The sequence below is a fragment of the Neovison vison genome, chromosome 12 (assembly GCF_020171115.1).
Source record: "Neovison vison isolate M4711 chromosome 12, ASM_NN_V1, whole genome shotgun sequence".
NCBI classification, from domain to species: Eukaryota; Metazoa; Chordata; class Mammalia; order Carnivora; family Mustelidae; genus Neogale; species Neogale vison.
The window spans coordinates 82017691-82043531 of NC_058102.1; the positions used below are offsets into that span (position 1 = coordinate 82017691).

The 25841-nt window shown below is 41.1% G+C and overlaps 1 protein-coding gene across 2 annotated transcripts in view; it reads left to right on the forward strand.

Moving 5' to 3' along the window:
* Positions 1-25841, forward strand: part of ANO6 (anoctamin 6) — a 181633-nt gene that overhangs the window by 140802 nt on the left and 14990 nt on the right. For both annotated transcript variants that reach the window (XM_044227537.1, XM_044227538.1), the window contains 7 exons: positions 2960-3020; positions 6245-6387; positions 8643-8720; positions 13345-13570; positions 14636-14805; positions 15010-15107; positions 21576-21706. In XM_044227537.1, the coding sequence (XP_044083472.1) occupies positions 2960-3020; positions 6245-6387; positions 8643-8720; positions 13345-13570; positions 14636-14805; positions 15010-15107; positions 21576-21706 (907 nt within the window). The remainder of the gene's footprint in view (positions 1-2959; positions 3021-6244; positions 6388-8642; positions 8721-13344; positions 13571-14635; positions 14806-15009; positions 15108-21575; positions 21707-25841) is intronic.

The window sequence follows — 25841 nt, forward strand, 5'->3', positions numbered from 1 at the left end:
TGTTCTGCTACTTAATTAAGATGATTGCAGGGTATTGTCGACACATGGATTTTTACTCTTAATTTATGAATTAAAGTAGATTTCATTGCCTCTCCCCCAGAAACCAACACAAATTCTAGACTATAAAAATCTGTCCTAAATCACATAAAGTAAAGGACTTGAAACTAGCAGGAAGGAAGCTGCCTTCCAGTGATGTTGACTCATAAAGGTCACTGGGTAGTGCATATCCCTGGACACCGGGGTTAAGGCAAATGCCAGTGATAACTCCAGAGGCAAACTCTACTCCACAAACTGTAATTGGAAAGTTCACTTTCCTTAAGAAATTCTCTTTCAAATACGAGACCCCCCCCCATCTCACCTCTCAGTTCTTCTTTTCCACCGACCCATCCTTAAACACGTGACTTTCAAAGTATGTCCCTATCTACATTTTTTTCACTGTTTTGGAAAAAATGAATCCTTTATCCTAATTTCCTAAAGACTCCTTTGAATCTTAGAGTGATTTGTTCTTTCATATGCCTCCTTTCCTTTGTAAGAGAATTACATTTTTAAAAAATTTTAAAAAGGAGAAAAAGCAGCTTTCCATGTCTTTCTTTGGTTAATTCAGTCATTTCTTCATTTATACATTTATGTATACATTTCTGCCTCTTTCTTTTGGAAAGAGAGTATTCACTGATGGACATGAATGCTAAAAGGATTAATAAAGTAGAAATAGAAAATCATGATCAAGGAAATGAGGGAACAGTTATGGAAATAATCAGGATTGATGTTGTTTTTGTGACTGAGCATTAAATAAGTTTCTTACTTTTTGACTGGCAAGATGAAAGGGAAATGTGGTAACTTAAAATACTTTGTTCTTAGAAAACATTGTTATAAAATTTTGGTTTTAAATTTGGTTTTATTCCTTTGGAGGAAGAAACACAACAAATGGTCACTTTTCTAGATTGTCATTGGTTCCTCTGGTTTCCTGCATATGCAGCCTTCTCTTTTCTTTCCTGTTCCCTGTGATTAGAGCAGGATGCTGATTGGGGCTGCTCTTAATACAGCTGTGTTTCCCCATCTCTGCCCTCCAGCCAAGCAAACTAAGCTAAGCTTTTTACCAAGAAAGCCCCTTGCTTACCATCTTCCCCAATTCCTGCTTATGGGGTATGTGGAGAAGCCAGCCATCTTGTTCTCTCTGCTGAGTCCTCAGTCTTCATAAATGTGGCAAAAATGGTAACTTCCTCCAGACCACCTGACTCCATCTTGAAGGAGCTCAAGGCACATCCTTTACCTTGAGGCAGGCAACTGGGGTGATCTTGGCATTAGTGGTAAACCTGCTTTTTCTTGCTACTCCTTTTTTTTTTTTTCTTTCACACTGATAGATAAGCATCCACTGGCTTTTTCTCAACATGGTAGGGCTAAGAATTCAGAGGTAGGGTTTTTTTCTTTCTAGAGTAGGTACTCAGGGGTGTCAGAGCAAGTAGGGAGGTATCAGATAGAGGTGTGCAGTGATTCCTAGGAGAAGCATTAGACAGAATTTTCAGTAATACCATAATAACACATGGGACGGTTCTGCATAGGACTTTCCTTACAGTAATTTTCACTGAGGGATGAGGCATAACATTAAATGAAAGCTTTGGTTCCATAAGAGTCCAGCTGGAAGATTTGAAATATTGGTCCATGGAATTCTAGGACTAGAGGATTAAGTGGGGGGGGGGGGCAGTGTTCCCCAGACTGGTCACTCACTTATTAAATCTGTTTTTCTTGAGCTAATTTTTGAGAGAAATAGTTGGATCACAGTTTGGGATTGTACTTTCTGATCAGCTCCAGATAGAGGATTGAAGGGCATCTATATGCTTTGGAAAACACATGTACAAGTGTTTTGTGGATATTCTTTTATGGTTAAGTGGATATTCTTTTATGAAAATAATATTTTCACATAGGTGAAAGTTTACCAAATTTATATCAGTATATAAAGGGTAACTAACAAAGTTACCTAAAACAAAAAGTTTTCTTTAGAAGCAACTTTGAATTTTCTTTAGCAATTGAAAAAAATTTTTTTTTATCCTATACCTTCTTTTCGTACACTGCCTTCTTTACTTTTTGTATGATCTGTGCAATCTATCATAGAGTTGATATTCTACATGTTTGCCACTTTTTCCAGTACCTTTATATTTTATAGATTTTTTTTTTAGGATTTTTTAAATGCTCACTAGAGGAAAAATTAGTAACTAATTTAAAGATTTTCTGGGAATCCCAAATGGGAGATGGGAGATAGGTTATTTATATACTAGCAAAAAAATGAAATTTAGCAGAACTAGTGGATAAAAGCCTTCTTTGTACAGGTGTGTCATTGATTGATTCATGGTTGTACCCATAGTAAGCTTAGCAACAGCCCCTGTCTTACCTAAGTTAATGGCAGCCTCTGTCATTAATGGTAGAAAAGCCATCACTGGGGTTTGGGGAAACAGAGCTCTCCTTGGGCAGAACCATCTTAGAATAAACCCCAGCCTTATACTCTTCTTAGCAAGAAAAAAAAGAATTTAGTAACTTACCCTCTGACCAGGATGAAATGATGATAAGATGCAAATTTTAAGTCCAAAAGTTGCTTAAATTCTTTTGTATTTGTAGAGCTATAGTCCTTTAAATTCACTATGACAGCTTATAAGAAGAGCCCATCATTCAGAGGTCTGATAGAGAGTTTAAACCAAACAGAATCTTGGCAGCTATGCCAATTGCTTTATCACGATATGGAAGGATTCCCTTGGAAAATGCACTGTGGTAAATACAGCAAAGGCTGTTTGCTTTCAAAACAACAAGAAATCCCATCTCCAAATTTGTAGTAGATATGGTGATTGTTAAACTAGGTATCAGCTTTAAAAGGAATTCAGACAGTAGAATACACAAAGTATTGCATATTTGCTAAATGCTAGTGAGTAGAAAACATGACTTAGTTATATGTCGTTACTTTGTTTTCCAGAAATTGTGCATCTTTGACAGTTTTGGAACCCTAGTGTTTGCAGTATTTATGGGAATATGGGGTAAGTTACTTTCCTTTTTTTTTTTTCTTTCAGTTTACTTTTGCATCTTAACACTAAAAAAAACTAAAAAACCACAAAAACACCTGAGATCATACAATCAGCTAATTTAATACCATTTCACGGTTTGATATATGCTATCAAAGTAACCCAGTTTTAGGACTTTGGATTGCCTAAGCTTCAGCTCCCTTAGAACTCAATTTATAATCCGTAAGGCCATTTTACGAGTTACCACATAAAAAAACTCCTTCCAAATAGGGTTGCTTAAAACATATTTATTATTTCTCATGATTCTCTGCATCAGCTGAGAGGTTCTCCAGTCACGTGCTGGCTCAGCTGATGGAGGCAGTGAGCCTGCAGCTTCACTGAGGGAGATGGTCTGGCAGTCACCAGGCTGGTTTGGTCTACTGGGCTCACCTGGGCTGCCTCATCTTGCTTCTACATGATGTCCTCTCCTCCACTGAGCTAGTCCAGGATTCTTCACATGGTGGCTTTAGGCTTCCACAGAGAAGCAAGAGAGGACAAGCCCCAGTGCGCAGACATTTTTTGAGCCTGCATTTGCATCAAGTTTGTAAATGTCCCATCAGCCAAAGTAGGTCATGGCCAAGCCAGCAACGATGTGATGAGGTGGGAGGACTACCCCGGGGCTTGGATGCAGGGAGGCGTGGTTCATAGGGAGCCATTATTGTAACAGTCCCCATGGCTGTGGTCCACCTTGACTTACATGGGGTCGGGGTTCCGGTGAAGCCATACAAAAATTACAGGTAAGCTTTCTTCTTTATATTCTTTTATATGAGCAAATATTTATTAAGTTATGTGTTATGTCTTATAATAGTAAATAACAAATTCTGTTTAATAAGTAAAACAGATATAGTCCTAAAAAATAGAATTTTTTTTTTTTTAGATTATTTATTTGACAGAGAGTGAGAAAGGAAACACAAGCAAGGGGAGTAGGAGAGGGAGAAGCAGACTTCCCACAGAGCAGGGAACCTGCTGCAGGGCTTGATCCCAGGACTCTGGGATCATGACCTGAGCCAAAGGCAGATGCTTAACGGCTGAGCCACCCAAGCGCCCCCCCAAAATATAATTCTTATGTGGGTGTTTTAACACTATAGTTATATTATTTACTTTGAATAGCATCATTGTAATGAGGCAATTGTCATTTTTTCTAAATGCAAATATTTAAATGTTAGTGTAAGCATTCTACCGTAGAAGAAAAGAACTGCATTTTCAAAAACAAATTCTTTCCAATTTTACTGTGTAAGTTAAGTGGGAAATAGAGCTCAGGTTGTAGCTAGTTGGGGGAATAATGTGACTCAGATCTCTTACTCTTGAGAAGACAGCACGTGAACGCGAGCATCTCATGGTGCTTTTCACATGTCCTTGAGAGTGTTTCCTTTTGCAGTGGCTGTGCCTGTTAGAAGTCACCAGATAGATCTCAGAACAGACGATCCAACTGTTCTGGACAATTCTTAGAGATTAGTTGCCACTCCTCGATAAAGAGAACTTTAGGATGGCCAAACCTATCTACAAAGTTACTGTCTTTTGCATATTCAACATGTTCTGGCTGGAGACCAAACACTAGCTAATATTTGACACGTAGAAGAATAAAGATCAAATTCAAGGATTAAAATCCTCTGTACTCCTCTATTATAAAATATGCTATTCCCCACCCCATCCCTCCTCCATCCCCCCATAAGAGCACAGGTACTGAACACATGGGTGGTGCTTGCTTTCCCTATTATCCTAACCTTGGGCTCAGCACTGATTTGTAATGTACAAAATTCTGACACATCTGTTGAACTCCATATACTAATGGATGTTGACAGCCCTAATTTAGAAATACATTTTTTTAAGATTTTATTTATGCACTTTAGAGATAGAGCACAAGCAGCAGGGGAGGAGCAGAAGGAGAAGGACAAGCAGATTCCTCAGCGTGCAGTGACCCCGACCCAGGGCTTGATCCGATGACCCTGTGATCACAACCTGAGCCGAAATCAAGAGTCAGATGCCACCAGGCACCCTGAAAACATTTTATTATTATTATTTTTAAAGATTTTATTTATTTGTTTGATAGAAGGACAGCAAGAGAGGGAACACAAGCAGGCAGAGGGAGAAGGAGAAGGAGGCTTCCCACTGAGCAGGGAGCCTGATGTGGGCCTGGATCTCAGGACCACAACCTGAGCCAAAAGCAGATGCCCAACCAACTGAGCCACCCAGGCCCCTGAAAACATTTTAAATAAATCAAAAATATCAACTAATTTTGGCACCGGAAAGACAAACCTGCCATTTCCCAGCTAACCTTGCTTTCTGTAATCATTAACTATACTGGGTTTATTGAACTGACTTAAGCATATTGAGCTGATTTTATGTCATCATATTTTAGAAGGCAGAAAACATTTCAACATTGCTTGTAGCGCCCTAGGTGTATCTTTAAGGATATGTATGTATGATGAACTCTTTATTTTAAGTGTCTTCTATTGCCTTTCCTGCCATGTCTGCGTTATGAGAACCACTGCTGTGAACCTTGTTATAGAACGTCAGAAATTGCAGAACCAAAGAGGAGGGAGAACCATGTGAAGTCTTTTATTTCACCACCATTCATAGTCTTTTTTTTTTTTTTTTAAGATTTTATTTATTTATTTGACAGAGAGATCACAAGTAGGCAGAGAGGTGGCAGAGAGGGGGTGGGGGAAGCAGGCTCCTCGTGGAGCAGAGAGCCCGATGCGGGACTTGATCCCAGGACCCTGAGATCATGACCTGAGCAGAAGGCAGAGGCTTAACCCACTGAGCCACCCAGGTGCCCCACAGATGCCTTACCTTATATAATTTGTGTTATATAATGTATATAACACAATTATAATCACTTAACTCCTCACTTTTAAACATTAGTGTGCCCTGTAAATTAGACTTTACTGACAGTGTATAAAAGTGTTATGGGTGGGCGCCTGGGTGGCTCAGTGGGTTAAGCCACTGCCTTTGGCTCAGGTCATGATCTCAGGGTCCTGGGATCGAGTCCCGCATCGGGCTCTCTGCTCAGCAGGGAGCCTGCTTCCTCCTCTCTCTGCCTGCCTCTCTGCCTACTTGTGATCTCTCTCTGTCGAATAAATAAATAAAATCTTAAAAAAAAAAAGTGTTATGGGTAATTATAATCATCAATAATCTGGTACAGATTTCTGAAACCTCAGTCACCGATGAACCACATGCTCCTGTTCTCTCTCCATTAGTCACCTTGTTTTTGGAGTTCTGGAAGCGGCGCCAGGCGGAACTCGAGTACGAGTGGGACACAGTCGAGTTACAGCAGGAAGAGCAGCCCCGGCCAGAATACGAAGCGCAGTGTACTCACGTGGTGATCAATGAGATCACTCAGGTAAAGAGAACATTAAGTAGATGCGGCTTAGTCTGTGGACACGGTGGTTCTCAGCTGTGGTGCGCACTGCCATCACCTGGGGGCCTTGGAAAGTCTCGATGCGTAGGTCCTATCACTGTATACTCTGGTGGTCCTTAGTGGCCTGAGGTCTGTCCTGGGCACAGGGATTATGTAAAGCTTCTCTGGCGATTGTAATATGTAGCTGAGGTGAAGAAGTATTGCTTAGAACAGTGGACATAGGAGATAAATGTGACGCCTTCTTTCATAATAAAAGTAAAATTGGGGAAAAGAAAATTAGACTGCAACAGAAATGTAGAAGAAAAGATGCACTGGTCTGTGTCCTTTCTTTCATATCGATAAAAAATGCAAATGAGAAAAATTAGAGTCTATGACATAGTTGTATAAGGAAGGACACATTGGATTTTATAGTTGATTTTTCATTTTTCACATGCCCCTCCTTCTGACAACCCCTTTTCCATCCAGATGAGCCCGCTGCCCTCTGTGCTGCTCTAAGCCTCCGGAACTGCTCCACCTTCTGGTTGGGATGGTCACAAGATTGTGCAGCTCTCTTCCAAAAGTTGGAGAAAGGGTTGAGGGAGAAGGGAAACATTCATTGAAATCCAACTATGTGTAGGCCTGTGCTCGGCATTTTATATAATTGGAAAGGTAGATTTGCTTCTGCTACTGCTGCTGCAAAAAATAAAAAAATGAAACTGTATCTCTCTACATATATATTCCAAAGCCAGTGAAGGGTAATTTTTGAATCATCTGCATTATTGCTCCTTTCCATCAACACAGAAAATGTAGAGCTGATTATACTTGCAGGCATCAGCATAAGGACAGTCAATCCAGAATACGAATAATTCTTGGAAAGAAAATGCTTTTACCAAGAGCATCAGAAAATGTCCCTAAGTATAGATTTTATAAATTGAACCACAGATTTATAGAATGCCAACACTAAAAGGGACTGGAGGGAGCAGTTCAACCTCCTCATTTTATAAATGGAAAAAAATGAGGTTCAATTATCAAAAGAAGGTGACATTTGTCTTTTACAATGTAACAAGCTTCAAATAATTCCCATTATGTATCGTTCTCACTGTTTTCAATGGAAGATGATGAGGTCAAACCATGTGTTGTTGGAAGACTATACATTCAGAAATGAAAGCAGAAACTTAGATAAAATTAGATGCTGAAAACGCCTTTTAAATACTTTAAAAAAAAAAAAAGCTTATAATATTGGCATGATAGAAAAAGTACTAAAGAAAAGAAAATGTAGTATTTAAAATTGCCAGCCAGTAAGTTAAATTTCCATTGAAACATTGCTTGTGAAAAAATTGAAGATGAAGGTTCATTTTTCTTTCTCTTTTTTCTTCATGTTCCTTTTGTTGCTAATGCACCCTCCACTGGTTTAGTGTGGAAATGAAGTGGTGGGAATGAGACGCGTGCAGACAAAACACAGCAACTTACTAGCTGAGTGGTCTTTGACAAATGATCTAACTTCTCTGTGCCAGAGTTTCTTCAGCTGTAAAAATGGGAATAATAGAGTTGCTTCCTCACACAGTGTAGTAAGGGTTAATTGAATTAATGGGTAGAACCTTCTTAGAATAGTACCTGGCATAGAGTAAATGTCGTGGAAGTATTTGTAGCTATTATTATGCTACAGCTGCTCATATAATCCAGGTAAATCTTGAGAAGTATTGTTCTCCTCTCTTAAAAATTAAATGTGTTCTTATGAGCCATGGAAACTGAAAATTTATAGCTATACCAAATTAATATATAAAGCTCCTCCAAGAAGCACATAATAGATAACAGTATTTGCAGATACCTCTGAGACTTCCTGTCCTGCCCTGACTCTATGCTTTCGTTGCTACCATGGCTAACTTAATCTCCAACGAGCTCAGGAATGTAGCTTTACAACTTAGCATTGTCACATACCCAGGCTCCTGAGCTCAGGTCATGGCAGACAAACATTTCATCATTCATGCTTTCATTTTCAAAAAACATTAAAATGAGCACTGCAGTTGCCTTGTTGTGCATGTGTTTGAAATTAACAACAACAACAACAACAAAAAAATGCAATTCTGGGGAGAGGGGCTATGTTTGGAAATGAATTTTTCTAAAAATTAAGCCTAAGATTTCGAGACCAGTCAGGAGAAAAAAAAATCATTTCACCAGGGTGCTCCTTTGATTGACTAGACTTTTTTTTTCTTTTCTTTTCTTTCTTTCTTTTTTTTTTTTTTTTTTTTTCCTTTCAGGAACAAGAGCGTGTTCCCTTCACTACCTGGGGAAAATGTGTCCGTATAACCCTCTGTGCAAGTGCTGTCTTCTTCTGGGTAAGTCTGTCACAGACGTTTAAATATCTAATTGTAAATATTCAGGAAACGCAAGGCAAGTTGGAAACCATGTGGTCTCATAGAATTGTTTCTGGAGAACCAGTCAGCCACCACATGGAGCAGCTCTCAGTATCTGTCCACTCACGGTGGCTCTTCCAGTTCCTTTCACCTCCTTGGTTTAAATCAGATGAGTGGGTCCAGATTTCCCAGTTTCGGGTGAAGAAACCAAGTGGGAGGCATTAGGAATTTTAAAATTTTCCAACAGGAGCAACAAAAATACGATGTCAAGGAATAGCCTTAAAAAGATAATAGGAACTATCAAAGAAAACATAAAAACTACTGAAAGATATAAAAGAAGACTGAAACAAATGATTGTCGATAAAAAAATAATATTTCTAAAATATCAGGACTTATCACATTAATTTGGGGTTTATTATTAAAGTCATATTAGTAATATAATCATTAGTAATATATTGAGAGTTTTATTGGCTCAAGAATAGCAAAATTAGAAAAGAGGATGTGAAGCCCAAATATGGGCCCGCATATCAGTAATAATTTAGTATATGAGAAGGGAGGCATTATAACTCATGGAATAAGTGAAGATTATTTAATAAATGGCAATAGAGGGCCACCTGGGTGGCTCAGTGGGTTAAGCTTCTGCCTTCGGCCTGGGTCACGATCCCATGGTCCTGGGATAGAGTCCCACATCGGGCTCTCTGCTCAGCAGGGAGCCTGCCTGCCTTTCTGCCTACTTGTGATCTCTGTCAAATAAATAAATAAATAAAATCTTTTTTGAAAAATAAATAAATAAATGGCAATGGAATACTTGTTAGCTCTTAGGGAAAAAAATAGAGATTAAAACCATACTGTGAATACATATTGTAATTCCAGAAATATTCGGAAGGTAACACCACAAACTGGAAATAAATATTGATGAATATGCAATCTTTGCATAAAAAAAAACCTTCCTAAACATCACAGCAGTGAAAGAAGTTTCAGAGGAAAATCTACAGATTCCCACACATTGGTATCATTCTAAGCTTAAACAAAACAGATGAAATTTTTGTTAACGATGAGGGCAAAGGGTTAATACCTTCAATACATAAGAAGTCTGGATCACTTGTAAGGTAACACTAAAGATCTCAAAAGCTGAGGAGGCAGAGAATAGGAATACCCTTTCACAAAAGGAAAAATACCCTGGCAAATGTCAGATGTCAATACTAATTAAATCAGTGCCCATTTAAATGAGATACAGTGTTTCACCTTTCACCTCAGAAGGCCCAGTGTTGGTGAGGTGCAGTGATCAGCTACTCTCCTAGAGTGTGAGAATTTTAAGCTGCCCTGGTCTTCTTAAAAAGCAGTTTGCTAGTAAGTATCATGAGTCACAGATATTTATGTGCTTAATCTACTAATTCAGCTTTTAAGAACCTTTAATAAGGAGGTATTTCAAAATGGTAAGAAAAGTAAAGATTTAGTCACATGTATTTATTACAAATATACACATTTTTTATGTGGTTTATTTATATGCATTCTTATATATAAAAACATCTCAGCCAAAATATCCTACATCTAATCCTTCATACAATTGAATATGGTGTAGCCGTGAGAAAGTATGTCCATGAAAATACTTTATTACATGTAAAAATGTTACGGTTTTGAAAGGCTTAAGAAAAGGATAAAATATGTTTAATGATCTTTAATATGCAAATAATGCATAATTCTGAAGGAATTATGACTACATATAGATGGTACATACATTTTTTTTTTCTATATTTCTTTCTTCTTTATTTTTATAGTTAGGAGTCATTCCGTTGTAGGTGATGGAAAAAATCAATCTTTAATTGATTTAAACAACAACAACAAATTGAGAGTGGGTGACATTTATTGGTTCCTCTAACTAAAACTCCCAGGTCTGAGGTATGGCTTCCATGAGGGTAGATAATTGCAGCCCAGATGACATCCTGGGCTGTGTGTTTTGTTCTGCCTTCATTCTGTGTCCAGTGGTCTCCTGGCTCGGTGGTTTTGGGCACTACCTTCTGATCTCAGAATGGCTGCAGGATTCCAGATCTCACATCACATGCAAGCCAAGAGAGTTTTCTGTTAGCAGCTTCCTCTTGACAGAGCAAGTTTCTCTTCCTCATAGACACTAGCAGATCTCTCCTCACATCCTCCTGGCTCTTATTAAGTTACTTGTCAGGCCTTGAATCTTTGTGAGGCCAGCAGGATGAGATACCTATTTGTCTCAAACCAGCCAGGATGTACCTGTAAAGACGGGGGAGCAGGGGGACAATCCAGTGCAAACCGCAGGACTGAAAGTGAAGGAGAGTTCATTCCGCCAAAGCAAGAGCTGGGTCTGCTGCTAAGACTGGGAACAGATCCAAGGCAGCAAGAGCAACCAGTGTCCACTGTGGTGTAATTTCAAGTGTTCCAATAATCCTATATTAAAGTTATAATCAGAAAAGATTCATAAGGAGCTTGAGAATTAAAATCTTCCTCCTGGGAAAATATATTGAACCTATCAAGTGCCCTGAAGAAGTATGGAAACAAGTCAAGTTTGTAGAAGCTCTGAAATGAATTGGAATTCATTTCCTAACCCACGTAGGAGGCAGTGCCCTGTAGAGGTTAGTGGGACTCTGGAGTCTCTGAGTATCTCTGTTCTTTCAGTTACTAGTGGCTTAATTTGGGTCAAAGTCTCAATCTCTTTGGCTCTTTTTCCACTGTAAAAGATACCAGGCTACCTATCTCCCAGAGCTGTTGTTGGGGATTTTAAAAATATGTGTGCTGAGGTGAAGAGTAAGCATTTAAAGAATCTCAACTATTATAATTACTTAATAATTCAAATTATTATGGGATTTTAAAAAAATATACATGATTTTTTTTTTTAAAGATTTTAGTTATTTATTTGAGAGAGGGAGACAGAGATAGCGAGAGAGAGCATCTCTCCCTCTCGCTCGGGGGTGGGAGGGAGAGGCAGAGAGGGTCTGGGAGTCTGCTGAGCAGGGAGCCTGATGCAGGACTCAATCCCAACACCCTGGGATCATGACCTGAGCCGAAGGCAGACGCTTAACCGCCTGAGCCACCCAGGTGCCCCTAAATATATACGATTTAAATGGCCAATATTTGTTGTGCTCAGAGAGGAAGGCGGGATATACCTTCTCTAATACATTTTTCTCCACCTTGGCTAATTTTCACTTGTACTGACGTACACAGACATGTCATTCCAAGTATTAAGCCCTTTCTGTGAAGGGAAGGAGATAATGAGAGAGATTAGAAGAGGAAATATCATGCCTTCTCTACAAACTGATGGCTTTAAAAGTAAGAAAAACCTCTTATTAATAACATGTCAGTTGCCGTATTCACAGCTACCATTTACATAGTACTTTTCATGTGCATGGGCTTAATGTTCTTAAGTGTTTTTACCTGGGGTAACTCATTAAAGCCTCACAACAATTTTATAAGTTAGTTCCCATTAGGATCCCTCACTCTAAGGACAAAGACATTGAAACCCCAAAGGCTAAGTAATTTGCACAAGGTCCCACAGCTCTAGGCAGAGCTGGGAGTCAAATGCAGGAAGCTGGCTCCAGGGCCTCACCTATAATCTCTCCCCAGGTGAAAACCAGGCACCCTCTCTTGCAGTAAACAACACCAAGTGATTTGCTTGGCCCTGAAGGGCACAGTATCTGCAGTATCTGTAGCTTTTCTCCCTGGTAGCAGTCCTCACAGGCAGTCAGTCACATCGAGTACATGCTTTGGAGTAAGTCCAAGAAAGTAGACGTAGGGGAAACAGTTTGAAAAAGGGATCTTCAGTGTGTGTTATTCAGGGGCCAGAGAAAACCTGCCTAGTGAGGAAGTAATGTCCTACGAACCATGTACAAATGGCTTCAGACCCTGCCCCCCCCACATGGGGTCTGTGCTGTCAAAAATGCAACAGATTAGTGAAATGAATCTTGTACAAAGGCAGGTGTGAATAACTGCCAGTTTCAGATCTTAAGATCTGAGCATGAAAAGCATATGCTGCCTTCATCAGCAGATACCTTGTTGTCCTTTCCAACTTCCCTGTGGGCATGCTGCAGCCTCCCGGGTCCTGTTCTGAATCTCGCCTCATGCAGGTGACTAAGATGCTAGCACCTACTGACCCTTGAACCTGTGCTCGGTTCTCTGTTGGAAGGAGAGCTATCCCCTTAATGCACCATAACTGAGCAAAAACTTTATTGCATACCCTCAAGGATGCCGCAACTGTAGAAGAGATGTTTTCATGCGTGCTACTATTCCAGTTTTTCCTCATCTGAAGATAATTTTTTTTTTAATAGACCATTTTTGGAGCAGGTTGGGGTTTGCAGACAAACTGCCCAAAAGTACAGGCTTCCCATGGACTCCTCCCTCCTTGTGCAGTTTCTCCCCTTGCTTTTATTTTCCCTCAGTGGATACATGCTCTTTTGACTTCCATCGTTCCTTTCCCCTATTTTGGGAAATTTAGCATGCCCAGGTTCTACCTGTCTCATGGCCGTTGTGCGAGAGTCCCATTATCCCACACATGCACCTTGTCCATTCACACAGGGGTTCATCTCTAAGCATAAAAATACTCCTCGTGAAGCTCACGTGGGTGTGTTTGTTGTGCTTCCAGATCCTGTTGATCATCGCCTCCGTTATTGGGATCATTGTCTACAGGCTGTCGGTGTTCATTGTGTTTTCTACCAAACTTCCCGAGACCTTGAACGGGACGGACTCAATCCAGAAGTACCTGACCCCTCAGACAGCCACGTCTATCACAGCTTCCCTCATCAGCTTTGTCATCATTATGATTCTGAACATCATATATGAAAAAGTGGCCATCATGATTACGAATTTTGGTAAGGTCCTATTACAGCTTTGGTCATCTGTAAGACATTTTTAGAACCTGGTGAAAAAGAGAGTCTGTCTGTTTTAGGCATTTCAATTTCAACATGTTACAAATTTTTGAAAATTTCAAGTGTAAACATACTTCATCTAACCTGTGTGGGAAAGGAATTATCTACAGCTTTGCATTAGCAAAAGGGACAAAGCAAAGACAATCATTATAATGTCCAAGCTCCGTGTAAACAGATCAGCCCTGAATAATATTTTCAATTATGTTAGATCACGTACCCTATTGTTGAAAGTAAATAGTCTCTTTATTGCAAATAAGTGGAATAGGGTCATGGTTCCAGTGGCAAATATGCTCCTCTTTTGCTGAGAGGACAAGTAATCACACTGTTGCGTGGCTTCCCCCCATGCTGTTCATATTAATATAGCTCTGTTCTCATCAGCTCCGGCTTTTGTAATAAATGTTTCTCTCTCCCTGGCTTGTATCCCAGGCAGCTGCTTGGTGGTCAGAGTTAAGCACTCCCCACATGCTGCATATGCCTGGGTCATTTTCCGAATGGTCTGCTCAGCGGTCATCTTCTGAAAATGATCAGACTGATTTAAATTCTAAACTAGAAGAATGACCTGTTTTGTCTTCTCCAACTGCTTGCAACAAGTTCCCCCTTGTTTGTTTCAACAGCCCTACCTTATCGCAATTCAGGAAGACAAGAGAGTATCATTTAGCAGGGCTGTTCAAAAAAAAAATTTTTTTTTTGTCCACTTAGACCTAGAGAGCACGGCCTTGTCCATTTGATAATACTGGGCTCATAAAAATTAAGGAATCCTTGAATATTTTTGCCGTATGGGATATTGTATTCTCGGCGGAAGGGGGAGGGAGGGAGGACTCTTACAACGATGTGTAAACTTGGAATTAACACAGTAGCTATATTAAGGAATTCAGAACAGCTTAAACGGAAACAGTGTGAATTGTATTTTTTTTTTTTTTTAAAACATGTTAACTCATGTATCCGTGTCTTTGCTTAGGGTCTCAAAGCTGTTCACAGTTTTAAAATCTTACCTTTATTCAACTACAGAACTCCCAAGGACGCAGACAGATTATGAGAACAGCCTGACCATGAAGATGTTCTTATTCCAGTTTGTCAACTACTATTCTTCATGCTTCTACATCGCATTCTTTAAGGGCAAATTTGTAGGTTACCCAGGAGACCCCGTCTATTGGCTGGGAAAATACAGAAACGAAGAGGTATGGACTTAGAACTGGATTCTCTTGACAATTGAAGCTGCTTCCTGTTTCCTCCCGGCTGCCCAGTGAAGAGTTTCTTCACTGTATAGTCTAGAGAGTCTCTTCACCTCAACAGAAGAATATCAGCAAAAAATAAAAGTAGTGACTCAATTTCATGTTTGACCCATCTAGAATTTAAATGGGATTTTCTTTGTCATATTCCAGTGTGACCCAGGTGGCTGTCTCCTTGAACTGACGACGCAGCTGACAATAATCATGGGAGGCAAAGCAATCTGGAATAACATACAAGAGGTGTTACTCCCGTGAGTATGAGGCTGTGTAATCCCGGGGCTGTGACTGAGGAGAGAACAGCCCACACATCCAAATCACTTGCCTATATATTCACACAGCTGCGTGCCCACCTCTAAAATGGAGTAAACTCTATTTATTATAGGTCTCCAGACAAGATGGTCCAACCAATGGTATAAATGTATCCAGTGTTTGATAATTATGTTACAAAGGAAAAAAAATCATATTTAACTTGAATCTCCATCTGCTACAGTTTATGCCTATTAGCCCATTATTGGTAGCAAACTGATCCTCGTTCTTGGAGGCATGACCTTTGTTGAGGCTGTGAACTAAGTATTTCCCCAACTTTCATGACTTTCTCCTTCCTTATAGTAAGCTTTAAAAACCAACAGTAGTAATTTGTTGAGTTCCTAGTATGTGCCAGGTCCCTGTATTAAGTGCTTGATAGATCACTCTCATTTAATCTTACAGACAATCCTTATTTTTTCTCCTTTATAAAAATGAAGATTCTGTGGCTTAAAGCAGTTAAATGATTTACCCATGTTTGCGTTATCTGTAAGAGGCTACTGTGGAATTCAAATCCAAGATCCCAGGACTCCAAATCCATGTGCTTTCAACCAGAGTTCTCTTGTGTTCCTCAGGCGCAAGATTACATAATGTTTTAAGAGATAATCATCTAAAATAATAACCACAAATGTTTTGGCTTACTGTTCTTTCCCTAAGAAATGAGAGCAACAGATGTTAGCCAAGGTCACACTGTCCTTTTAAATCTTCACTTAAGCCCTATCTTATATCAAAGTGAAGAGTCCAGTGCTGTCTCAATTTCTACACATTTTCAGGGGGCTTAGTATATTCCTTTTTTATTGCTGCTGAACAGATTACCACCAACCTAATGGTAATAGGAAGACAATTAAAAAAAAAACACACAAAACAACAGATTTTAATACCTTACAGTTCCAGAAGTCACAAGTCTGACACGGGTTTCAGTGGGCTACAGTCAAGGTGTTGGCAGGAGCCTTCCCTTCCAGAAGCCTCTGAGATGCATCTATTTGTTTGCCTTTTCTGGCTTCTAGGATTGTCCACATTGCTCGGCTTATGGCTTCTTTTCTCATCTCCGAGCCAGCCTTGTGGCTGTGTCTGACTTCTGTAGTCACATCCCCTTAGTTCCTCCCTCCCTCCCTCCCTCTTCTGCTTTGATTGACCCTGGTGATTTCAGTGGGCCCACCTGGATGATCCAGGAAAATCTATCTTTTTTTTTTTTTTTTTAAAGATTTTATTCATTCATTTGACACACAGAGAGAGAGAGAGATCACAAGTAGGCAGAGAGGCAGGCAGAGAGAGAGGGGGAAGCAGGCTCCCTGCTGAGCAGAGAGCCGGATGCGGGGCTCGATCCCAGGACCCTGAGACCATGACCTGAGCTGAAAGCAGAGGCTTAACCCACTGAGCCATCCAGGCGCCCCCAGGAAAATCTATCTTAATGTCAGCTCATTTACAACCTTATTTCCCCCGTACCAGGTAACGTAACATATTTGTTTGTTCTAGGCGGGGGCTGTAGACAAATGTTGGGAAGTCATTTTTCTGACTATTCCACATAACTTTTCAAGATAATTTCTGGCTCTGAGTTTCTGTTCTCAAAAAACTTTTGATCTCTCTTCTGTCTTGCCTCCCACATCTGTATTTTCTGCTTATGCCAACCCTAACGCCAGCTGTGGCCCCTCTCCTCGGTGTCCTCCAGAACCACTCATACCAGCAGACTTTACTGACATTTGGGACACAGAGCCCGAAACCCAAACAACTTTAATTTTAAAATTTAAAAAATTCATCTTTTTTAAAGTCTTTTGTCCATATAACTATATGACTGTTTTTTTTTCCCCCTATTACCCTTCTTTGTAGCTTTAGACTCTGCTGCGTGTCTTCCCCCCACCACATAGAACTTCCCTTTCTTTCTCTTCCCTCCATTAACCTCTCTCTCTTCCCCATTACCAGGTCCCTGTTGATTCTCTCTGCAGAACATTTAACCTCTTTTTTTCCCCCCTCGTCTTTGCGGAGCAGAAACCTCCAGGTTTCAGTGTGTGCTTCCACATCTCTTCACCAGGCTTCATCGTCCACCTTCCATGTGAATGGTCAGGGTCTGTCTCCAAACAGACCCTCCTCTTCCCCCCAGCTCCCTCCTCACCTCTCTCCCCGCTCACAGAAAAATGGATTTTGGTCTTAGCTGTAAAATTGATATTTTGGGGGCCTTACTACACAGTAAACAACCCTTACCTTCACTGAGTTCATACTCAGATTGTTCCAAATGAGTAGAAGTAGATCATGCACCAATGTTGGGTATGAAAATAAATATATCAAATAGAGGAAAGGCTTCACTCAGATGAGTAAAAAGATGAGTAAAAAAGCATTTTTCCGAAGGAAGTAGGCTGGTTATTTAAACCAAATTTTGATGACTAATTGGTTGTCAGAAAGCTATTTTCTGATTAAAAAAAAAATAATAATAGTGGCTGTTGGGGGGGGTGTGTATTTCCTAAACTGGCACTGAGAAATTAATATGCAATGAATCTTGTTCACATAAAATATTTAAAAATAAAGGATGTATATAGTGTCCATGGCCGCTTTATACCTGCACTTCAAGTGAAGCCATCGTTGCAAAATTTTAGTAAGCTAAACTTTTTGTTCAGCTCTTTCTACGCCTAGCCTAAAATACTTGAGGGTGGTACACTTGAGGTGGTACATTTATTTTCCCCTTGCCTGAAAACTAGGAATGCTAAATTTTAGCCACTTTAGAGAGTGACTCTGGCTCTTCCTATCGTTCTTCCTTATTAGCCATTTTCTTTCCCACTCTTTCCACAAAAGTGAGAGAGAGCGCAGTTACTCTTGCTACCCAAAACTGTCCCCACCCCAAAAACTCACAGGAGGGGAGAGAAAAACTGTATATGTAAGTCAGTAGCTGTTTTCACACCATTTAAGTATGTCATGGGGAACATAACGAAATGAATGTCACCATCAACTTGCCGCCTTCCACCGCCACCCCATTTGAGGTCCTTGGTGAGGATTCCTGGAGTGTAAGAAGAAGCACCTCTTGCACCATGACCCAGGTCCATTTGGGGTCCCCCCGGCACCTAAGTCAGTACCTAGGATTTAGCGGGCAGTCCCCAGCACCAGAGGAGTGAGTGAGTGAGCCATAGGCTTCAAATACGTAACATCAGCGAAGTGACACAGTTGTTTGTTGGACCCAGAGAACAAGCTCAGAGCCCTTTCACCATCCCAGCCTCACTCAGTATTTTAGTATTTGAGGCATTCCTGGGAATTTTATTCTGTGCTTGACAAAAGACTAATACAATTGCTACATGAAGCTACTTACTCTGGAGAAATTTTTATGATAAATGTTAAGGAACATAATTATAGTTAAATATCTAAAATACCAATAGCATTGTTCTTTGGTGTTTAGATAATGGATGACTGTAATTTTCATCCATTATATGTTTTTGTATTTTTCACAATAGATATGCACTACTTAAAGAAAGTGAACTATTATGAAAGAAAATATCCCTTCTCAAGATCTGATTTGGCTAGAGGATGAACCAAAGACATAGAGTAAGGAACCTTACATAAAGCTATCCCTCACTGTTCACACTGATCCTTCACTTTCAAGAAGAATAAAATAGATTCAGATACTGAAGGGTGCTTGTATTCAAAATTAGCAAGTAGGAATACTGTGGAATAGCCTTAAATAGAAATAGTGATTATCTGTACCATGTGGATTACATATGATAATGAAGAAACAAAGAGAAAATGAGGTGTAAAGTGCTTTAAGCCCTGCTTTATGCATAATAAGGACTTAGGAAAGGGTGGCTTTTTATAATGCTGTTCTGTTATTGCTAGTATGCATGGTAAAGTCTTAAGAAAACTATTTTGTAACCTCTGCTAGAGGGAGGAAGCTTCCAACCGTGGCCAGGGGAAGAAGTGTCTGGTACCAGTATTTTTAAAAAGTTCTCTCGGTGATTCTACATGCAGTCAAGATTGAGATCTCTGCCCTAGATTCATAACCCACTAGAAAACGCAAAAGACCAAGGACAGTGATGGAGGGATGACAGCCCAAGATTTCCTGTTACTGATAAGTGGTTCAACTGAGGAAGATGGAACAAGAGGCTCAGAGTCTGTAGCTCAGAAAAGGAAGCCAGTCAGAAGGATTTCTAATATGACCCATTATGGGTGAGGGAAGGCAGTACGGTACCAGAGGGAAGTGGGTAGAGGAGCTGGTCATACAAGTGGTTGCCAGGACAGAAATTTCATCCTCAGTCCAAATTGGAATGGATTTAGATCCCCAGTCATAAAAGAATTCTTCTCTGGAGCATGGAGAGGAATCCATCAAGAGGCTGAGGCTGGAAGTGTGAGCCAAAATAAATAAATAAGACAATAGAAACCAGGAGTCTCCAGTCTGGGTGTCCTGAAGGGTGATGGATGATGCCACCAGTGTCCCAAGACCCCCATCATGCCTAAAGCTGCAGGTGCCTGGCCTTGCCTTAGACTTGACTGATTACAGAGCTTTGGATTGGGGCATAGGAAGGAGCACAGCAACAAGCCTTCCAGGTCATTCTAAGTGCTGAAGTGGGACCCACCCATCTAGACAGCATTGTGTCCCCAAGCCAAGATTCCAAGTCACTGAGCCTGGGTTTACCATCGGCCTCAGCCAGTGAGCCTGTATTGCTCAAAAGAAAATCCCGTGAAGGGGGTTTTGATGTATTAGGAAATGTGCTAGATACGTTATCTATTCTGGATCATTTAATCCTGACAGAAACCCTGGACAGGATAGGCTTCCGCACCCCATTTTATTTTAGCGTGACCGAAGTCAGGTAGTAAGCAGTGAAGTGTGGATTCGGATTCAGGGGTGTCTGAGACCGTGTCTCCGCCACTTCCCAAGCCTCGCGCTGTGTCCCTAATGTCATAGAAGAGAAAGAGGTACGGCAGGATTGTGAAGCCAGGGGCGTGTTCTGTCATAGAGCGGTCGCCCCCTCGTGCGCCTCGGGGTTGGGGGTCGGTCGGGTTACCACAGAGACCAGCAGCAGTGGGACGTCTGGCATGACAAGCTGTTTGTAGCACGTGTGCATGGGCACCCCCGCTAGGGCTGTCTTTAGGGTGAAGCCTTCTCAGTATCTGAATTTGAAAATCCGTGCGAGCATGTTGCTGGATCATCCACAGCTTAGCCCAGATGTTTGTATTTGAAGTTGTTTGCTGCTGTTGTGCCTCTTACGGTGCACTCCATGAGGAAACCACAAGCCGGCTGTTGCTTGAGGGGACAACGGTTCTTTAGGCTACAGGTGCACGCTTCGTGCCACCGCCAACTTCAATTTCTTTTCAGGAAAAATTGCCCTAAAAGCAGGGGGGAGGGGGAGAGGACACATTTGTCTGGAGGCATTAGGAAAGAAGGTAACATAAAAGACAACAGACGACTCAGTGGGGCCGGTGCCCAATAGAGCAGAGCGTGGGGCATTGTCACTTTTCGGGTCCTTGATTTATTCAGCTTAAAATAGGGTCTTGGACCTGTTCCATCTAAATGAAAATATATCCCCATTCTCTCAGAAACCTTTAAAGGCTCCCCGCTTCCCCCAGAGTAAAAAGTGCCCAGATCCTCATGGTGATCTCTTGGGCTCTGCACAGCTCAGAACCACCATAGCAGTTTCCTGCTAACCCAGGACCACACCGGGCACCATGCTGTCCGTTGAAGGAAAGTCAGGGGCCTGCTCCTGCCTCTGGGGCTCTGGAGTCACTGTACCCTTTGCCTCCTTCACATTTTTTTTTTTTTAAAGATTTTATTTATTTATTTGACAGAGAGAGATCACAAGTAGGCAGAGAGAGAGGAGGAAGCAGGCTCCCTGCTGAGCAGAGAGCCCGATGTGGGACTCGATCCCAGGACCCTGAGATCATGACCTGAGCCGAAGGCAGCGGCTTAACCCACTGAGCCACCCAGGCGCCCCCTCCTTCACATTTTTATTCAAATGTCACTCCTCCACCTGAGCCCTTCTCTGCCATAGCCCCTCTCCCCCTTCCACGAATGCAAATAATCTCCATTCCTTGCCCTGCCTCATTCTTCTCTGCAGCAGGATCATCAGCTCCAGTACCATGTCTGCCTATATTTTCTTCTCTGGTGATTTTATACTAGAAGGACCATTTTGGATAATAGCAGCCAAATGGGGGAAAACAAAAAACAAAACAAAAACCTAAAATTAATCAAATGAGAGAAAAGTATTTCTAAAAATTAACTACCATATGGAAAGGAGCTGGGAGAAAAAAAACAGTAGCAGTTACGATTTTAATAAAGCCTGGTACGTAGTACTGGTTTTCAAAATATCTGGGGGTAGGGAAGCAGAAATAGAAATTTAGCATGAAAACAAGCGATTAATTTCTTGGGGAGGTTGTGTGGTTCGCTTGAGATATCTGCAAAATAATTAATGCTTTTCTAATTTATAGTTCGATCTTTTTGGCAGCTGGGTCAAGAACCTGATTGGACGATGTCGCACAGTTTCTGGAGCAGAAAAAATGACCCCGCGATGGGAACAAGATTACCACCTGCAGCTCATGGGCAAACTGGGATTGTTTTATGAATATCTTGAAATGAGTAAGTCCTTAGTGACATAAATCATACTGGAACATGTTTTGGATCCCACATAATTAGTTACCTGGCATAGTGAAATGGAAAAAAAAAAAAAAAGTGTTTTTCTCCACTAGATAAAATTACACAGTCAGGCTTTAAACTAAGATGACTGTGTGTGTCTTTGTCAATATTCTTTGTACAGAGCTCAAGGTTTATTACTACGCAGTCCGATGGAACACTCACTGAGGTCCATCCTCACCGTTCTCAGTGCGTTCTATCCAGGCCATCTGAGAACGAGCTCACAGCTCTGACTAGAGGTGATTCAGCTTGGGCTGGAGTCCACACAGGCCCAGCTGTTGACCGACACACTTCTGAGTGAGTCATTTAACCAAGTCTGCACCGACAGCCTGCAGGAGCTCGCTGCTTCCAGGCAGGGAGGATCCCAGGGTTCCCCCTTTCACACCTCCCACCTACTTTTGACAGTTGTACCTATTTCCCCTGGCCCATCCTTTCTGTGTGGTTCCTTAAGTGACCTCATGACTGATCACTGGCTTGAATTTAGAACTAACATTGGGCTGGTTTGGAATTAAGACTGAGGACAGGCCCCTTCTTTCTTGAATGCTGTTGTCCATTTGTGCAGTATTTGCCTAGGCTGTTTCTCTTCTGCTGGACTTGAATCTGAGCTCTTGGGCGCCTTTAAATGGACACATCTCAAAACATTTCCAAAGGAAGCACTGTCTTTTCTATACGCATGACACACTTGTATCCGTTGGAGGGCTTACTATTTACATGTTTTGTATCTTTGCACTTTCAGCTAACCACTGCCCTGAATTATAATTTTGTTAAGCTTAAGAGAATAGAAAATGAGGCACAACATTTTGGTTGACGGGCCTTGCTTTGAAACAGGGATTTGTGTGTTTGCAAAGATACCCCTTTGTGGTTCCTGTTTCCAAGCCTGCAGATAGAGGATGGTTTTATTAAATCACATTCTATATATAATTGCTTTTAAAAATATACATTATACATGGATCACATCTGCTTCCTTCAGTGAGTGAAAGGTTTGTCTTATAGCTTCTTCAGTCAACAGTACTTTGCAGCCTGGAGTTTGATTTGAATTTCATTTTTGCTTTCGTTATGTTTCGTGACCAGGTTCAGTTAAGGGTATAGCTTCAGTACATAATGTAGAAGCTGTATTTATTTATTTATTCTGTTCATTTTCAAAAAGACTATAAGACAGTTACCTCTGATTCCAAAATGAGTCATAACTGTAATATTTCTTATTGGAGCTATTATCAGCATTAATAACAATAACATTCTGGGACAGAATATCATTTGTTATTTTAGCACCAAAAACATTGCTTGGAAAAAGTTATTCTTCTGTGTTTGACTAGTCAAATAGATAGTGTTGAAAGAAGTTATAGGAAAAGGTTGTGCTTTGGGGAGAAGTTGGCATGACTCTTTGAGTTTCATAATCTCATTAAAATAATTACCAACACAATAATTTGGCCTCATCCTACCCTACAAGAAAGGATGGAATAATAACTGTTAAAGACAATTGTTTTTTAGATTATTTAATTGTTTTCCTATTATCCAACTAATACCAAATGAATTAGAAAAACTCATCTGTTGTTGGGCGTAGGCCGTCTGATTGGTATTCAACACCAGAGCAAAGTCTGCTTTTGTTATTTAGTTTGTGGAAGATAGAATTGCCAAGTACCTTTTGAATTATTTCTGTTTCTCCAAAATAAATATAGAGTGCCTTTGGTCTCATCACCGCAGCTCCTTCCTTCTGGTTTTCCCCATATCTGTGAATGACACCACCATCCACCTTTTTAATTATGCCTCCTAGCTGTTGAGGGGGACCATCTTCTGCCAGACAACCCTGGAGCCTTATTCTCCACCACCATCTCTGTTCCCCTCTGTCCAGTGGAGAAGACTAGAACTCCCCTCTGCCTGAAACACCTTCTCTTCTCTACCTGAGGAATTCCTGCCAAGCCTCAGCAGTAGCACTCAGCTTTTCCCACAGATTTGCTGCTCTCTTCTCTAGGCATTAACAGCGCTTGCTTCCTGCCTTGATGGCATCTGGCTCTGTGTGTGCCTGTCCCCCTGGCTAGACTGATTCCCCTCAAGGTGGCTACCAAGACCTTTGCATCTTTCAGCCCTCAGCTGGAGCCCCACGGTCTGGACCCGGTACTCATAAATATTTAAGTGACCTGAGCTTGGCATTTCAATACACACATACAGCTGTGAGTCGAGTTTGTGTTAACATGGCCCCCAGCATCCCAGTGAAGTTCTTTATGGCATGTCTTTGGGGTTTTATTTTTGGGTGAAATTTCTACTTTATTTATCTATTTCTATCTGCCATCCTTGGAGATGATTAAAGTAACGCTGGTGTGTTAACCAAAATTGCCTCCCCAGGTGTATGTTCCTACCTTCTGAGAATTCAGACAGAGGATACAGAGAAAGAGCCTGTCAGTCTACAATCTGGAAGCCATAAGATAACCATTCTGTGCTCCTAGCACTACATAGTGTAGAAACTCTCTTGAGAATTCAGTGGTGGCTTCCGGGGGCAGGTGCCACAAATTAAATGCAGTAAAGTGGCAGAGTGGACCCTGTTTTTCTCTAGCCCTGCCTCTTCTACCCTTGTTAACTTGACCTCCTTTTCTTCCATCTCCAAGTTACTTTTTTAAAAGATCCATTGAAACAATGACCTTCAATTATTATTGTCTCCATCTAATTTACTATGATTGCTGTCAGCACTTGAGCGTGCACCCCTATACTCTCTACGACCCAGGCCTGTCTTCCCCCACTCCCTCATCTCTACGGTTTCTGCCCACCACCTGCTTTGATGCCCACCACCTGATGATGCCTCCTATCTCTTTTCTCATTTATTCATTCATTCATCCAATAAACATTTATGGAGCACCTGCCAAATACCATATCAGTTGGTGGCAAAACCAAGTAAGACAGGGTGTCTGCCCTCACAGAGCCAAGGGACGAGATCAGACTTCCTAGAATAGGTGATACTTGAACAGGACTTGGAAGGATGGGTGCAAGTTGTCTATCTGAAGTATGGGAAAGGAACTAGACTTTTCATGCAGAGAGGGAGACCCATTTAAAAGTACCAGGGCATGAAACACCTTGGCCAGTTCAAAGAGTGGCAAGTAAACAAAATATGGTAAGAACAAAGGATCCATAGGTAGGACTATAAGGGGAGCAAGGGCTAGGTCATAATGCTTGCTTAGCCAGGGGGGTAGAACTTATCCTTTTTTTTTTTTTTTCCCCAATATTTGTCAAAGAACACACAAGCGGGGGAGTGGCAGGCAGAGGGAGAAGCAGTTCCCCACTGAGCAAGGAGCCCGATGCAGGCTCGATGCCAGGACCCTAGGACCATGTCCTGAGCCGAAAGCAAACGCTTAACCAACTTGAACCACCCAGGCATCCCTAGAACTTATCCTTAATGAACTTATGCTTGGAGTATTTGTAAGCGAAAGAATAGTATAATGTTTATTTTGAAAAAGATTAGCTCATTCTGCTGTAGAATGGAAGGTATTTAGAATGAAAATGATATTTGGGGAGGCTACACCAGGTAACCCACACAATTGGGTAATCCCCACACCTAAGTAGAGGCGGTAGGCATAGGAGTAGAGATCAGGGAGACAGATTTGATAAGTGTTAAAGAGATGACTAGTATAATAATATATATAATATATAATAATTACATATAATATAATGGAATTATTGAGATAATTTCCAGGAGATAGAATACGCAGGTGGAATATAAGGAGAAAAGTTGGTTTCAAGAAGATGGTTAGGCATTGGGTATTTCGTGTGTAAGGGGGTCTGCAGGATGTGTCCATAGAAACGTCTACATTAGGAAGCTGGATCCATCAGGAGCTCAGAGGAGCTGCAGGTGAGACTATGGGAGTGATTCAGGCCTGCCAGGCACAGAATTGATGATGAGAACCTGGGGGGAAGGGTCATGTGAAGGGTCAATGGGCAAAGAGATCCACAAAGAGAAAGAAGAATAGCAGAACACTTGGAAGAGACGTAGCAGAGGGTTGTGTCAACATAGAAGCTGAGTGGGTGCGTGATAACATTGCTTAAGAGGGATTTGAACACCGAATAAAAGGAACATGATGTGAAATACACAGAGAAG